At 37.6% G+C, this 18,137-nt stretch overlaps 1 protein-coding gene across 3 annotated transcripts in view; it reads right to left on the reverse strand.

The window, feature by feature from the left end:
- Nucleotides 1-87: 87 nt before the first annotated feature.
- Atp13a3 (ATPase 13A3) overlaps nucleotides 88-18,137 on the reverse strand; it is an 81,291-nt gene continuing 63,241 nt past the window's right edge. For 2 of the 3 annotated variants that reach the window (XM_051191279.1, XM_051191278.1), the window contains 4 exons: nucleotides 17,970-18,058; nucleotides 10,679-10,759; nucleotides 9,532-9,621; nucleotides 88-3,465 (listed from right to left, as the gene is read on the reverse strand). In XM_051191279.1, the coding sequence (XP_051047236.1) occupies nucleotides 3,268-3,465; nucleotides 9,532-9,621; nucleotides 10,679-10,759; nucleotides 17,970-18,058 (458 nt within the window). In that variant the 3' untranslated portion in view covers nucleotides 88-3,267. The remainder of the gene's footprint in view (nucleotides 3,466-9,531; nucleotides 9,622-10,678; nucleotides 10,760-17,969; nucleotides 18,059-18,137) is intronic. The other variant, XM_051191280.1, reaches the window with a different exon arrangement.

An 18,137-nucleotide genomic window follows, 5' to 3' on the forward strand; every position in this document is an offset into this window, starting at 1 on the left:
GGGGTGGGGAATCAGTCCTGAGAGAACTGCATTTATATAAATATAATAATAAAAAAATCAAATAAGTGTGTAAAGACCCAGGAAAAATTTAATTCATTAAAATCTTTATTTTGAATAGCTTCAATCAAAGATTTCATAAGATTATTTACAATGTTGAATGTACAATTACGAATATCTACCTTTTTTTGACAACAGGGTACCATTCTTGAGCAGCAATACAATTTAAAAAATATAAAGATGTGGTATCATTTCTGATATATAAAGTTACTTAAAAAAATCCACAGTCTTAGGGAATTCCCAAATCATAACAGGAACTTTTATTAATTTCAGGTGCACATAATTACCAAATTGTAATACATTAAAAATACATGTAAATGCCCAGACTGTACAAAAGTTAATACCCTATCTTGTTAAAAGTTCCCAGTAGCCTCCCACCACAAATATAGAAAACCCCTTTCTTAGACACATCAAAACTGCATGCATAAGATGTTCTCTAAAGCCTGAAGCTGCTCCTCACTGCATATGAGCTTTTGCTGATTTTAGAACAGGGTTTATATATATGTATTATATATATATATATATGACACATTATTTACCATGCCTTTGAAACTGTGCAGTACTTTCATCAACATGGGAAACAAAATAAATAGTGAAAAAACAGTAATGGGTTTACTTAAATGCGAGTGCAATTTGGAAAGCTTTTGAATTTCAGGCTTGTAAAACTTAGAAAAGTACTGGATTGTTGTTGGTTTCGCCACTCTCACCCAATCACTATTTGCAGCATTGCTTTACAGCAGTTGGTGCTAGAAGACAGAAAACAGTTACCACTATTTATTTATATTTGAAGGAGGAAAACAACTTTAAACAACCCTGAGGGAGACCCACGTTAAAAAATCTTATTTATTTAAAAAGTTAAAAAGTTACATATCATTATTTAACAATTACTTTCCCGGACATTTCTGTCCTTTTAAGTATGTGCATAAATAAAATTTAAATCAGCAATATTATCAATCTTAATACATCAAAATAATATATGTACACATTTTAAAATTTAGGTCTGTATATACTCAAATAATTTAATGTAAAATTCAGAACCCAAATCTCTATGTGATGGTTACCTATAGAAGAGTCCACCTACCTACGGCACTAAGCAGGACCCATGTCTGGTTGACAGACATTCCCCAAAACAACATCCTCACTGAAATAACCTAACCTGTTTATGTTCAAATCTAACTTCCTACAAATGCTTTCTCTCACCTACATAAAACCTTGTTCCTTTGCAAACAATATGCACAGATGAGATATGTATTCTATCAACACCAAATATTAAAAGGGATATGTGTCAAAATAGCATTTTATGATCATTCTCTTGAGGATGTTAAATATAATTGATACTGGGTTTCTAAGCTGCAGTTAGCAATTAGTTATATGCTTCAGCATTTAAACCAAAGAATAAGACTTAACAATTCAGAAAAATCACTAAAGAATAGCATGAGCATTATTTGAAATGAACATGGACAGTATAAAACAGAGAGTAAGTAACTGTAGAAAATAGTGCTAATTCACAGCTCAAGAGGTCTAAGATGCATAGCTTCATAGAATCATTCATGGGACAATTGTTCTTATCTAACATATAGTAATATCATACATTTTGTTGGAAAATTTCGATTATGTATTTTATAGGAATCACTAGTGACAATAGCAGTAACAGTGATCCTGAGAATAATTTACATTTTTTTCTCTATAATTATCAAACATCATTCAGGTCTCTGCAACATAAAAAGTAAGAAAAAAATGGTTCTACAAATCTGGGTAACATTTGGTAAACTGGTAAGTATGTACTGCGATAGTAATGATCAACTAGGAGTAGAAAGCATACACATGTGGTTCATTAAGAAAAACAGAATAAATTTAGGGTTCATTTTTATAGCAATGCCAGCTTCCCAAGCTTATCATAATGCGGGCACTGCCAAACTGCCATATCCTATCTAGGAGGCATTATAGAAGTGTTACTTGAGAACTGAACATTAATCAGATAAAACACAAGTGTGAAAAATGCTTTCTACATTTTTGGCTCAATAAATGTGTATATTTTCTCAAGCTCACTTAAACAAAACAGGTATATGCTGACCTCTGGTGCCACCTAATGGCATAAAGCAAGTTCTACTCAAGTTCACACTGCTTTGTAAAAGCCAAAACTCAATATTCATTATTCTTTTAAGCCTCATTTTCCAAAGGAAAGACATATACCAAGGTTAAGATCAAACTCAAAAACAAAACAAACCCAACAACAACAATATAAAAAAACCCCACAAAACCAAAACAGTATTATCCTATTCCTTTAGGTTAAAAAAAGGGATAATGAAAAAGAACTTAAAATGATATAAATCCTTAAAGAAAAACAAACAGGTATGAAGATCTACCAACAAGAGAAATAATTGTCTCTTTCTGAACATAGGTATTTTTGAGACAGGGCTCTACTATGTACTCTAGACTACCCTTGGACTAAGAACAGTCATCCTGCCTCAGCCTCCTGTGCAAAGAGTACAGGCCTGCACCACTACCTGGCTCAGAAATAAAATTTTCTAATAAAAAGGTTCTTCATTCAATGAAGCAAACCAGACTGCTGACATCAGACACAGTGAGACCCACAAACATTATGAAGGACATCAAGACAGCAGTGAAGCACCTTGCTGGCTAGAAAGTGACACCCAGGCAGTCTATACAAAATAGAAAATCAGAAATGGAAATTACCTGAGTTGCTCTATCAACAATAACAAACAAACTCACTCCTATCTCCAGGTCAAAGGAAACTGGTTTATGTTTAACATAGAATTCTTTGGGAGAAACACTGGAATCTAAACAGACTTTAAACCTATTTTCACCAAAGAATAATTACAATTAACAGCTATATTATTTTAACAATCCCAATTTTAGGGCCTAAAATATATAAAAGGAACTTGCTAATAAGGGGTTGTGAAAATTAAAGAGGCAAACTAGTGTCAAAAGCTAAAATCTAAAAACCCCAACACAGTTCTCTCACACCCAATATAAAGTGTGTATCACATTTAGGTTACTGCATGAAGATCTAGCCAGATTGATAGTTAATAACTGTGAGGCAAATGCCATTTTACTGCTTTTGTTTTTAATTAACTACTGTACTATGACAGGGCTATGAACTGAAATAGTGCCATTCTGACATTCTGTCAGAAGCCTAAAAGCACACCCTCCTGAATACTGTCACTAGCACAGTAGAAGCAGTCTCTGCTATGCTATGGTGCTGATCTGACATGATCCATTCTCCTTTACTACAGTTTTGGCTTCCGTCGTTGTCTGAGGTTTAGGTGGCCATTCAGGATCAACTTTGAGCTCCTGCGCCAGGTACATGTATTTAGCTTTTGGTGTCTTCTTTCTACAGCTTAGGGCCCAGGACAAGCAGCATTTCCCCCACCGATCCACTGACTCCTAGGAAAAGAAACACATCCCAAGTAAGGGCTTATTTGTTAAAGCATGCACTGCACATAAAACAGTATGAAACAACTTCTGAATACAATAAACAACTAAGGAAAATTTCATGCAAAAAGTCAGCTTTCAATTTAGGAACAGATTGTTTTTAAAGAGGATTTTTTCCCCAGCTCCTTTTAGTTTTGTGCAAATACCCTCTTCTGTACTTATTATACTATTTAAGTAGCTTTCTTTAGCAGAAAACACCTAGAATGAGTAACTTTAAACTACTCAAGATATTTTTAATATTTAGTTTGGAAATCCTCATATTCTATCCCAAAATTATTCTTGTACATTATTGATACCCACGGGTCACTTTTAGCAGTAATGATAGAGAGATCTTCATTACTACTAACACTGCTTTCAAAACACAAAGCATGAAGTAAACACCATGGAGTAATAACCAGGATCTCATGGATCTTTTAAAACATCTCTGGCCAGGCATGGTGGCACATGCCTGCAATCCCAGCTTGGGTGCTGTGACGGTTAGTTTTTGTCAAACTGACACAGGCCATCCAGAGTCATTTGTGAAGAGGAACCCTGTACTGAGAAAATGCCTCCATTGGACTGGCCTGTAAGCAAGTCTGTGGGCATTTTCTTGATTAATGACTGATGTGGGAGAGACCAGACTCCAGGCGTGCTGCCATCCCTGAGAAGGTGGCCATAGGTTGTCTAAGAAAACAAGCTCAGGAAATTATGGGGAATAAGGCAGTAAGCAATGTTCCTCCACAGCCCCTGCTTCAGTTCCTGAATTGGCTTCTCCTGATGGTAGACTAACCTATAAGCCAAATAAGCCCTTTCCTCAAATTACTTTTGGTCAACTCACACAGCTACATAGTAAGACTGTTTTAAAAACAAGTAACACCAGACTCTTGCTGATATAAAACTGTTTCCACCTAATAAGTTTCCCTTGGTAAAACCAAGGGAACCAGCTGCTCTTTCAGAGGACCTGAGTTCAATTCCCAGCACACATATGGCTGCTCAAACCATCTGTAACTCTAGTTCCAGCTCCCATGCCCTCATCTACCCCCATAGTTACTGCACATACATGGTACAGACATACATGCAGGCCAGAACACCAATACACAAAATAAAAAAAATTCAAACTGTTGTGATCAAACATGTTACTTATAAATATGATCTTAGATTAAATAATCCTTGGAAAACAGGAAGGCAAAGTTCTTGGAGAAAAGTAAACTCAACAAAATAACACTCAATAGTTTCAAGTAAAGTTTGAAATAAATCTAAACGGTTATATATTTCACCTCTGAAAACAGCCCCAAAATTATTTTAGTTATTGCTTCTCCCAAGTAAAATTTAAATCCTAGATTGTTCTATTACCAATCAACAATGACCCAGCTTACACTAGGCTATATATACCTCAATGGAAGCAATCCTACAAAGCAAAAGTACAACAGATGAGCATTCTAATATGAACAACCAAAGTACCTACAGCCAAGAAAGGCAAATGTGTTATAGTGCATACCTGGAATCCACTTCTTAATTGGCCAGCATAAACCAGGCATGTGTAGTGCAATCCTAGCACTGGGGAGGTCAAGGCAGGAAATTTTGGTGTTCACCACCATCATCCTGAGCTAAATAGCAGGTTTGGGGCCAGTTTAAGCTACAAAGTGAAACCTCTACCTCAACAGATGGATCCATCAATCAATGAAGGCAAGTGGTAGCCAATGGGAAAGACCAAAAGCACTTCAAAATGAAAGCTCTGAAAACACTAACAACTCCCAGTGCTTCTCCTACTTTTACCAAGACAGCTATCAGTACCCTGCCTCTCTTCTTTAGTATGTAGATAAATGACTACGCTGCACTGCACCCAAGGATTTAAAGGCAAAACTGTAGTTACAGATAAGCTGTATTACATTCTAGGGAAAACTAAACATCCAGTAACCTCTATTACCATCACAATGAAAGTATTAGCTGTGTGTGGTGGCACTTGCCTGTAATACCAAAGTGCAGGAGGCAGAGGCAGAAGAATCTTCACAAGTTTGAGGCTGGCCTGGTCTACATCCTGAGTTCAAGGCCAGCCAATGTTATATAGTGAGATCCTGCATCAAAAAAGGAAAAGCCCAAGGTGGGGTTTGCAGGTGAAATATCACATTACTCTCTTTAAAAAAGAATCCATGACAAATTATTTTTGTACTAGGATCCAGCAGTCACTATGCACAGGATCCCTCAGGTGATCTAAGCAACAGCTAGAAGTTTCCTTCCCAGTGTAGCTGCATCACAACAGTAAGTCATCTGAGATGACACTATACTACTTTTTACTGCTTCCCTAGTGCTTTCACTCTTCAATCCAATTGTGGAAAAGATAGTTGTTCCTAAATATGAAAGCTGTCACTTTCATTTACAGTAGCATTGCTAAAGCATCACAGAGAAACACATGCTTGTCTGTGCAGAGAGTCCTTTGAGTGGAAAGGTAATGCATAACAGGCAAAAAGCCAAGAATAATGGAATTTAAGACCATCCCCCCCCCCATAAATTCACTATTCTACACCCATGGAAACAAAGGCAAGCAATATAATTAAAGTTAATCATAAATTATATCACAACTGCACATTTTTCTTTCAACACACACACACACACACCTTTTAAAACAATGTATACATCAAGTCACAATGAACACCCTATTATATTATAATCAGAAACATGTTTGTTCCTGTACCCGTATCTCTCCCAATGTCACAAACAAAAAATAAATACACTATACACAAAGTTCGTGAGACTGCACATAAATTTACCACACACATCTTGAAACAACATAATTCACTGGAAGAGAAAATTAAAGGCTACAGTCAGCACAGAGTGAGAATCAGGAGAGGGAAGATGGGAGCAATGTGTAACACAAAAGGTATTTAATCATCAGGCTTAGAATGAGCACTTGGATGTCCCCAACACAGAGTTTCAGTCCCTGAAGAAGGAGAACACTAGATCCTTGGATTTAGTTAATCTGGAATGGTTAATGTGGCCAAAGTAAGAATCTCTAAGACAAGAGCAAGAATACCACAGGTCAACAGGGAAACCACACAGAATGTTTATAAAGATCTGTAGGCACAATCTTGCTTCTGAGACATTCTGAGTTGCTCATTCTAATGCCTGGCTCTTTATGGCCAGCAGTCATTTAGGAAGAATTCTTTTTCATGCTTGGCATGCACTGTGGTTTTCATAAATCTACAACATCAATTCTCAATATAAAACAAATACAATCCAAACTAGCAATCTGTCTAAGTAAGTTCGAACAGTATTTTCAAATAGTTTTCTTAAGTTGCATAATGGCTACAGTTCACAGTTAGATTTCACAAGAGAGATACATAACCTCAACAGGATCACAGTGTACAACAGCGTGATTCTAGTTCTCTCAATTTCTAAACCCAACCACCCCAGCTTTAGCATGGAGCCTAGGCTGCAACATCTCTGAACTAACTCAGCAGTGCCCCTGAATATGGTAAGGTAAGAAAAGGGGTGTTCTTTCTCTAAGACTAACACAAAGTTGGGGAGCTGCAGTCTGGGATCTCACGGGCTTCTTTGTAAAAATAAGCAGCACCACTTAGGCAGCATAGAGTAAGGACTGTGGCAGAATCATAGCACCACACATCATGACGAGTAAGTGTCCCCAGCCATCTTTATTTCCTTCTCACCTCAGTAGGGCTTTCTACTTCAGCACGGGCAATACCTTGAGCTACACAATTCTTTTTGGCAGGGGTTGCTGTCTACATACTATAGGTCACTTATTTAGCAGCACCAATGGCCTCTATCCATTCTACATGTCATTAACCTGTCTCCCTTATTTCTGATAACCAAAACTGTCCATAGACAGTGCCAAGTATTCCCTGATGGGGGAGGGAAAGGAGGGGAGTTGGACAGAGTGGCCACTGATTGAGAAACAAAGCACTACACACAGAAGCATCTCTAGAGGAAACAATCTTTGTAGTAAAAGTAAAGCTCAAGAAGCGCTTTCCTAGAACCACAGAACTAGAGCCAAAATTCCTGTCTACCCAGTGGTATCCAGAATGGGTCAATTTGCAGGACATACTGAGTTTATGTACAAATGGACTATCCCCATATCTTTATTCTCTCCCAGGAACACTTTTAGAGGTAGAACTTCACATGAAATAAAAACCTTTTAAAAATTAAGAACCAATATTTAGAATTTTTTAAAGAAAAGACACAGTAATAAAAAACACACGTACATGTACGTACGTACACGTATGTGTGTATCTATGCATGTTCTTTATTGTGCTTGAAAATTTTGGGGATTTCTTTGAGCTGGGCAGGGTGGCATTTAATCCCAGCACTCAGAAGACAGAGACACACACACAGATCTCTTGAGTTCAGGCCAACATGGTCTACAGGCTGAATTCCAGGACAGTCAGGGTTACATAGAGAAGCCCTGTCTCCAAAAAACAAGACAAAACAAAACAAAAGGTTATTTCTAATTCAAATATTTTATAGGGGACTTAAAAGACCCATTTGACTAAATAATCAAATAAACCTCTCTTTAGAACACACCTGTACTTCCTATTTAGACAAAGTTGGAGAAGGTAAAAATTTGTATGTTTCCCTAGGCCTGAGCCTTTCCAAAACTAGGTAGTATTTCACATGAGAAGGGTGACCTGAGACAGTCTGACCTTTGGAAATCATGCAGTGATAGTGAAGTCACCAGAAGAAAATATGGCTATGTTATTATCACAGAGGAGACTCAGCTAAAGAACCTGAGCCCCACAGTTCTTTCTGGTCTTACCCACTACTAGTGACAACAGGCATCACTGCTTTTAGGAAAAAGAAACTAGAGTTAACTTCAGACTCATGCTGTCATTGCATGCCATCATTATTCCACCATACAGCACAGAGCACAAAGTGGCATTCTACATCTTATAGATGTAGCAAGCCTGGCATCAAACCTGGAACGCAGGCCTGCTTAATTACCAACACAAAACTCAGGAAGTCACCATTTAAGTAAAAGGCGATGAAAAGGAGTTAATGGTTAAAAATAGGAATGCCAGACAATCCTTGAGCACATATAAGCAAAGCACATCACCCACGCTATAAAGAGCAATGGCTCTTGAATTGTCTATGATCTGATCCTTCTATCTCCACCTCTCATGTGCTGGGACTGTGTGCTAAAACCTCTGGCAAGGTGAGATGTTAAATGTTAGTTCTCAGAGGGATCTGATTGAACGACAGCAGTCTATAGACTAAGTTTAACCTGAACATTCTATCAAGGGCTCTACTGTAACATCCTCACACTAGGTAATAGATTTATTCACTGGTTTCTCTTTCCCTTTTGTCAGAGGCTATTTAACTGCCTTTAAAAGCCCTCACCACTGCTTACACAGAAATGAGCAAATAATATTCTGAATGAGAAGCATCAGTCAGGAAAAGCCAAATTCCACATTACAATAATTCACAGCAACTGTCAAAACAAAAACACAGTAATAAATCCACAAAAAGTGTCTCTTGATTCTGATCCAAAAAAAAAAAAAAACAAAACTTTGTTTATGTGACTGTCATTTACCTTCTAATGGGACTAGTGAAAATTAAACACATAAAATATAAAGCAGGCAGAAATTAAAGAGTTCATTCTCAGTCAGGTGGTGGCTGCACATGCCTTTACCCCTAGCATGAGACAGAGGCAGGCAGATCTCAACAGAGTTCAAGGCCAGCCTGGTCTACAAAGTGATTCCAATATGGCCAGAGATACTGAGAAACCCTTTTGAGGGACAGGGGAGAATGAATGAACTCTCACCTTTGAGGGTAAGACAGACATACTGAGACACTCACAGGCGCATATACACACAGAGGATTGGAATGGAAAAGACTTATATGAAATCTCCAAAGTCCTAGGAAGCCTGTATTAAGTGCTTGCCATGAGTTTTCTAGGACTCCTTACCAAAATCAGAAAAAGAGAAAATGCGAGGCGCAACAAAGGTGGCTGAAGCTGCACACACAGAGGAACAAAACAAAATACACAAGTGGAAAGTGAAGACTCAACAGTAACTGCTCATTTCCAACCTGTGTCGGCTGTGTGGTGGTGAAACGGTACTCTCCTTGTCTGTCTCGACTGAACACAACTTTCCAAAGGACCGTGTCAAGGAAGAAGCTCTGAGAGATATTCCAGCGAGTTAAGAATTAAAAATGCCAGGTCATTCCTTTTCAACATGCACATCTGATAACATCCACACAATGCTACATCATTAATATAAACAGTATGGTTTGCTTTTCATATGGCGAAACTCAGTATTACAAAAGGATAAATAACTCATAACAAATACAAATCATAAAAATTCTTGATAAAACAAGACTCTTTTTTTTTTTTTGCAGATTGAGTTCTGATCCCCAGTGCTTTCCTAAATTAACAATATTGATGATTCATAGTCTTTTTGAGTTATTTTCACTAAATATCTATTATTAATTCTATCTACTTAATCTATAAAAACATTCCAGCAGCATCCACTACAAATAACCTCTAGATTAAACAAGAATTTTAAAAAAGTAACATCTGAAAGATAAACTACAATAGGAAAAAGAATGCTTTCTAGGACTCCTAAATAGAAATACACATTCTATGGGAGCAGCTTAAATGGTCCAAATATCCATGCTCCCATCACATCTTAATTTTAATCCAAGCCATGTTTTCTTGGGATAGCTGAATTTCAGCATAACTTCTCAATTTAGAATCATTACTAAAATAAACACATACTTTTAAAAGCCTCCACTATAAAAGTCTTCGGATGTCACAACTTCATCTCCTGTTTCAATCTGGCTCTTTCACTAGTATAAAGGGAAGCATTGAGAATTTACTAGCTCCTTTTAGAGAAATTAATCTGAAGGCAACCTTAATGAGAGGTTATTTTCTTTCTTAAGTAGTACACCTCTCTAATTTCCATTAGGGCAGTTCTGTGAGCTGCCTGGAGACCTACTTCTCTTTCTACTCACCACTCATTTTTGCTACCTCACAATCTAATGCCTCCTATCTTCATGAATGCAACTCAATCAAACCTTTTGATAGAAGTACAGAAAGGTCTGATCAATAAACTAAAAGAATTTGCCTAAAATGAGAGTGTGGGGCTTCTGTATAATACTATTTATTACCTGTTCTCCCCACCACTACCACCACCCCCTTTAAATCACCCAAGAATCCCCAAAACTGAGTGCTTACCTCAACCGTGATAGACACAAAGGCATTGATAAGAACAATGATAAGCATATGTATACGCCACTGGTATGGTACACACACAATCTAGAAGACAAAAAACTTTGGTTAGTCTTAATTGATATTATAGCATCACATTATGGTATCTTAAGTCAGGCATGGTAGCATATACCTGTAATCCCAGTAGCTGGGAGGTAGAGATAAAGGAAGATTAGGAGTTTAGACAACCCAAAGTCAGACTGGGATACCTGAGACCTTGTCCCAAAAAACAAAACAAAACAAAACAAACAAACAAACAAAAAAAACCTAAAAAAACAAAAACAAAAAAATCTGAGTTTACTGAAATCCTATTACAATAGTATCTATCTATAGACACACACTTTATCCATTGACTTTCAGTAACACCACAAATCATGAATCTCTTCACTCAATAAAACTCTGATAATTTTAAAGTGACCAAACTCAACATTGAATCTTAAGAGACTCAAAAGTCCATGCTCTAATCTAAAGTTTTACAAGTATCTAACAAGTCTGTATTTTTAAAATAAAAATCTGTCTTTCAAAAATAAGGTAGAGGTTGGACCTATGGCTCAGTGGTTCAGGAGCACCTGCTTCCAAAGGCTCTAATCTGGTGGTAGCTAAAAACGACGTGTTAACTCCAGCTACAGAGGATTCAAAGCCCTTATTTGGCCCCAACAGGCACCACAATTGGCATGCACATTCTTCTAGATATACACACAGTTATATGAAATGGATACTAACTTAATGCTGGTCAAATCTCAATTTGTCTTCCCCCTACTTAAGCCTCTAAACAGCTAGAACCACATCCATACGACACCATATCCAACTAAAATCTGATAGCTCTCCACGACCTAAAACATCTTTTCAGTTATCATGGAGTATCTAAGATACTATGTAAGAGGTCATGGAGTGAATTGAGCTAATGTACTTCATGTTAACACACTACTGGTGCAGGGAGGTTTGAGAGAGGGAGACTATAAGAGATACTAGAAGGCCAAGATAGTCTGGGGCCAATGAACCTGAATTGAAGATAGAATTTTCAGAATAGGAAAACTCAAAAAAAAAAAAAAAAAAAAAAAAACAAAAACAAAACAAACAACCCACAAAACAAAAAACACTTAAAAAAAAAAAGTGGTACCAAGAACAGAAGCAATGAAAAAAGAACCGATATATTTAGATTTAAGCCCCAGCTCCTAGATACTGTGTGTATGTGGGTATGTTCACACTTATGTGCACCCAAGAAACCAAAGGAGGATGTCAATTTCCTGTTCTATCACTCTATAATATATTCCCCTGGTGCTGGGATTAGAAGCACACACAACCATATCCAATATTTTATGTGGGTTCTGGGATTTGAACTTGGGCCGGCCTGGCAAACACTCTTACCCCCTGAGCTAGTTCAAACCCAAAGTGAGTTTTTTAAAACGCTCAATTTGTGCAACACTACTATCACTATAGCTCAGGAATGACAGCTAAACTCAGAGTACGGATGTAACAGTCTTTAACTTACTGATGCCAACTGCAGGCAAATGAGTACAAGGGAGATTATCAGAGTACTGAGAGAAAGAGGGACATGACCAGAGACCCACAAAGTAGGATCTAAAATGAGGATCACAGAGGACCACAGGAGGCAGGAAAAAGCCAGAAGGGAAGAAAGCACCATAATTCAAGGTGAAGATGCCTGAGAACACTGGCCACATTACAAGATTCAATACTTGGGGAACTAAAGAAAGGCCCAGGGAAAAAAACCTTCAAAGGCTCTCACACATTTTATGTAACTAATATGGTAGTATATGGCCTTGGTCAGAGCAGTTTCATTAGATCAGCTATGCTCGGTAGCACAGTGTATGGAGGTGTGCAGAATATGTGTTTGAAACACTTAACTAAATCTCTCAGTGAAAAACACGAACACACTCATACACTGCTCTTCAACATTCAATAATGAAGTTTTTATAAAAACACTCAAGATAAAATTTGCAATGGTTTGGGTAAAGTTTGTCACTCTTCCAAACTCATGTTGAAATGTGATTCCCAATAAGTGTGAAGAGGCAATGGGGTCTTTATGAGTGACTAATTTACAGGCATTCCATTTTCAAGGAAGAATTAATATATTTTCTGCTAAGGCAGTTTAGTTATCCCCAGAGCAGGTTGTTCGAAAGTGATTTGGGCTTCCCTGGCTCTTTATTACTATACTTCTTACTATGTGACCTCTTCCCATACAAGCCAATTTGATTTTCTACCTTTTAGCCCTGCAAGAAGAAATGGAAGTCCTCACTAAAAGCTGAAAGGATACTGGTGCTGAAAGGATACTGGTGCAATGCTCTCAAACATTCAGAACAAAACCCCCTCCTTCTCTTTATAAACCATCTTTCTTCAAGTGTTTTGTTATGGGCTATGGGCAACAGAACACTGAAGGAGCTGGAGTGATAAGCCCAGTGGTAAAGAATACTAAAATAGTGGCTCACAAATGCCTACAGCACCAGTTCCGAGGGGTCACTGGCATCCTTTTCTGGCTTACTCAGGTACCAGACAGGCCACAGTACATATACATATGTTTGTAGATACTCACAAATATACATAAAACAAATAAACCTTTTTAAAAAAGAGAACATGGTGCTAAGCTGAGAGGTGATAGCTCTTACCTTTAATCCCAGGACTTACCTTTAATCCCAGGACTTGGGAGGCAGAGGTAGGTGGATCTCTGTAAGTTCAAGGCCAGCCTGGTCTACAGAGCAAGTTGCAGGATAGCCAGAGCTGTTACACACACACACACACAAAAAACCCTGTCTCAAAATAAACACCTCATCATAACAAAAACCCATGGGGCTGAAGAGATGGCTAAGAGCATGTACTGTTCTTCCAAAGTCCCAAAGTCAGTTCCAAGAACCTATTATCAGGTGATTCACAAACTGAACTCTTAACTCCAGTTTTGGAGGATGTGATGCCTCTGGTCCCTGAGAAAAACCTGCACTTAAGTACACATACTCACATGTAAACACGCACGCACGCACCTCTGAAACAACAATACACTAAAATACATTCTCAGGAACTCCACTTTTGTGCACTAGCCTATAAATACTCACCTGTTTGTGTTATAATAACTTAGAACATCAAAATACTAGAAATAACCTAAATGAAACTAGTTTAAAAAAAAAAATAAGGAAAAGTCTGTACTACAGATTTTTCTTGGTTCTTCTTTTTCTAAAGACAAGGGTTTGTTGCCCAGGGTAGCCTCAAACTCCTGAGCTCAAGCAATCCTCCTGTCTTGGTATCCAAAGGCAGTGTAAATAGATTTGATTCTTGTGCTCGAAGTAACAATCCTACAATACATCTAACAAAAATGTGTAAAACATCTCATGGAAAAAATTATACTACTGAATGGAATCTTTCACTGCTAACTCTGTGAGAATGTTTCCAAAAAGGATCTGACTAGGGATACAGGATGGCTTGATGACCCAGCCTGACAAAAACAGGAACCAAAAAGAGTGAGCTGTGGAGAAGGTCAGAACACAGACTGCAGAGAGCAATAGCCCTCTGAAAGCTAGAGGGATCTGAGAGCTTTACCCTTCAAGTCAATGCAGCACTTCCTATTATGTAATCTCTACTCTTATGCATGTTTCTTGGTGGTTTTGCTTTTTGTCTGTTTACTGCTGTTAGGTTTGAGGACTAATAAGAGTATTTCTTCATCCAGTCTACTATAAAGCTTTGTGTGATTAATTAGATGATATTATAGACAAAATGGCCTTAAAAGACACCCACAGAACATTCTATTCAAGCACTACAAAATCCATTATTTTCAGCAATCCATGGAATTTTCTCTAAAATAGGTCATACATTAAGAAATCTCATAATCCTTGTGCTCTCCATTAAGCACTAAGGAAATGAGGACTGCTAAACACCAAGTATTTCCAGAAGGCTGGGTGTGGATGTGGTTAATAGCCTAGTGACCTCTGCATCTACCTGTAAGGCCAGGTCACACCTGGCTTCCCAATCTATATACTGCTGTCCCCTCCCAAACCTTTATCATGAGCTGTTTACCTTGAGTCTGCTTTCACAGTTCCTCTACGGAACCTATCTCTTCAGAAGATGTCACTTGTACTTTATAAAAGAGTTTTGATGAAATAATACCTTAAGTTTTATTGTACCCACAGGTTTGAGTTAATTATCACAAGGAAACCTCCCCCCAAACAGTGCTGTGCTTAAATATGCCTGTAACAAACTATCTGAGTTGTGTTGAACCAGACTTCATTCTTACCCAACATGGATTGTTGGGTGGTGCTGGTGGTGTCCGCAGAGACCCCACATGGAAGAACAAGACTCCACTTGGTCAACATACTCTTGAGCAAAAATAACACTACTGGAGGTATAACCATAATTGACTTCAAGTTGTGCTAAAGAGCTGTAGTAATTAAAGCAGCACAATACTGACAAACAACAAGAAAACCTCAGATATGGAGATCAGTAGAATAGAATAAAGATCCGGGTAAGCGTCTACGCAACTCCATTTTTGACAAAGATGCCAAAAGCACATATTGAAGAAAAGATAGCATTTCTAATCAAGCATGATGGGGGAAACTGGAGACTAAAATGTAACCTGAAACTCCTTTATCTCAACTCCAAATAGATAAAGAACCTGAAATTCTGAAACTGCTTCAAGAAAAAAATAGAGAGTACACAATAAGATACTGGTACACAGAACTTTGTGAATAGGGTTTTGACTGCTCAGGCAGGAAATAAGACCAGTAACAAAATTTCATGAACTCAAAAAAATTTCCAGGTATACATAAGAGAAGATTCAGATATAGATAGACTATACAAAGAACTCAAGAAACTAAGCAGTAAGAAAACAGCTCCCGCCCCAAAACAAAAAGGGGGTGGGTAACTGAGCAGAGTTCTCAAAAGAAAAAAAAAGGCAAATAAACATTTAAAAGTATTCAATACCAGAAGCCATCGAGAGAAACTGAAACTGCTTTGAAATTCCATCTCATCTATTCAGAATGGCTACCATCAAGAAGACAAATGATACGAAACGCTGGTAAAGATGTGGGGAAAGAACCCTTGATCCACTGCTAGTGGGAGTATAAACTGGCATAGCTATCATAGGAAACAGTGGTTCTTAAAAAGCTTAAAAATCAGAATTACCACGATCCCAGCAATAACACCTGGAAACCTCCAACGATTTTATATCCTACTACAGGGACACTGACACATCCATGTTCTCTGCTATTCTAGTCACAATAGCTAGGAAATGGAATCGGTCTAGAGTGCTCATTAAATGATGAGTGAATAACAAAACACGTAACAATGGAATTCAGCTATAAAGAAAAATGAAATTATGTAATCTCAAGAATGAACGGAACTGGAAACTATGTTAAATACATTAACCCAGCTCCAGAAAGACAAACACTTCACATCCTTTCCCATATATAGAGCCCAACTTCAAATTTTTAGTTGGGAGTCAGGAAGCTAGAAAGGACATATAAGAGGTCTTAAGGGAGATGGAGATGGTGGTACACATGTAATATAAAAGTTAACAGGGTTTCAGGTGATGGGAAGGTTTGAAAGGTTTAAACAGGGTTGGGATGATGGGGAGAAAGTGGAAGTGGGGGTGGAAAAGTTTTTAGGGGAATCTCTTTTTAAGCTAGTTTAAAATACGTACAAAGGGAATGGAGATGGTTCAGTGGTTAGAGACATTTGCTGCTCTTGCAGGAGACCCAGCTTCATTCAGTTCCAGCACCTACATGACAACTCACAACAGTCTGTGACTCTAGTTCTAGCTAATCTGACTCCCTCTTCTAGTCTCTGTGGGCACTGCATACATACAGTACACCTACATACATGCAGGCAAACCACTTACACATACAAAATAAAAATAAGTCTTGTCTGTCTATCTATCTAAAAAAAATGAGTTTGAATGGAAGTATCACATAGGGGTGAACAACACTTCCCCCAGAAGACATAAATTGTTACATGAAAATATCAGTGTCAGTTGTGGGATACTTTCCTATAAATTATGGGTCAGGGACAACACAGATTGCCACCTACCCCCCCAAACACAGGCTATTGCCATTGCTCTTGGTTGTCCATCACAGCTAGATGGTAAGACTCTATGCTGAAAATACAACACACTTTGGTTACAGAATACAGAGAAATCAAGCTGGAACTGATCTGGAAAATTAGCCATGAGCCTGGCATGCTATTGTACAGATTTGACAAATAAAGATATATATACTAGTATAACAGTGGCACAAAGACTAGATTTCAGGCCTGCTCTACAGGATAGACTTCACTATAAATTTGGTAGCTGCAAACTTGGCCAAAATTCCATTAAGTAGAGGAGACCTACTACTGTTGTTTTTGTTCAATGGATATGTGTCTTCTAACTCTTTGAATATTCCCATTCATTAATGCTGCTCTCAACCTTACAGTGGGCAAAACAGTCAATGCTGAAGACTCTGCTTTCTGACTATAGATACAACATGACCAGCTGCCTCAAACTCCTACCAGCACCTATTACCCATCATGACAGGAGATATCCCTTCAGCCATGAACCAAAAGAGTCCTCCTGTTCTTAAATGGCTCATCAGTTAATGTCACAGCAAAGGGAGAAGTAACTAATACAATATAAGAGAAATGACAGTACTCACAGAAAAGTAACTAATTGTTTCCTGAATTTATTAAGCAATTCACTATAACTCCAAGAGTGCTTTTCTTGGCACCTGACAAGCCAAATCTAAAATTTAGAAAGAAATAATCCCAAATAGACAAAAAGACCTTGATGATTCAATCATGTTGAGGTAGAATTGCTGTTGTGAAATATATAAAAATTCCTTACAGAGTCATAATAATTTGAACAATCTGGTACTACCACAAGAAAAACATGAAGAGAACTCAGGTATAAAATAAAGTTCCTAATGGGATGAAAAATCACAAACTTTTACTTAGAGAACTGAGAGATGACAAAAGTACTACTGAAGACACATGGGAAACGATGTACCAATGAACTAATCCAGCATAATAAATAAAATCTATTTTAATTATGTTTTCTTTATTAAAGCATCTTTTTTTGATACAACTACATCATAGACAAAGGGAAAGAACCATACAAGGAAAAATAATTGAAGTAGTTTAATCTTTGTTCAGTACCATCATAAAAGTATCATTTAGCTATTGTACATTCCATATAGTACAATGTCACTTTCTACTAATGTCTTATACTGTTACCCCAGTTCCTATCAACCATGACACAAGTAATAAATGAAGTGCTAAGCCTTACCTCAAGAACCTGGTCAACAGAGGCAACTGGATGCAACATGATGAATAATATGAAAACATACAAAATAATCACAGATATAACAAAAAAATCTGGAAAAGAAAGTAAACAATTAAATTAGGCATTTCCTTTAAAGGTGCCAAACCAAGATTTGGTTTGATGAAATATAAA

The sequence above is a fragment of the Phodopus roborovskii genome, unplaced genomic scaffold, assembly GCF_943737965.1.
Source record: "Phodopus roborovskii unplaced genomic scaffold, PHOROB, whole genome shotgun sequence".
In the NCBI taxonomy this organism is placed as follows: domain Eukaryota; kingdom Metazoa; phylum Chordata; class Mammalia; order Rodentia; family Cricetidae; genus Phodopus; species Phodopus roborovskii.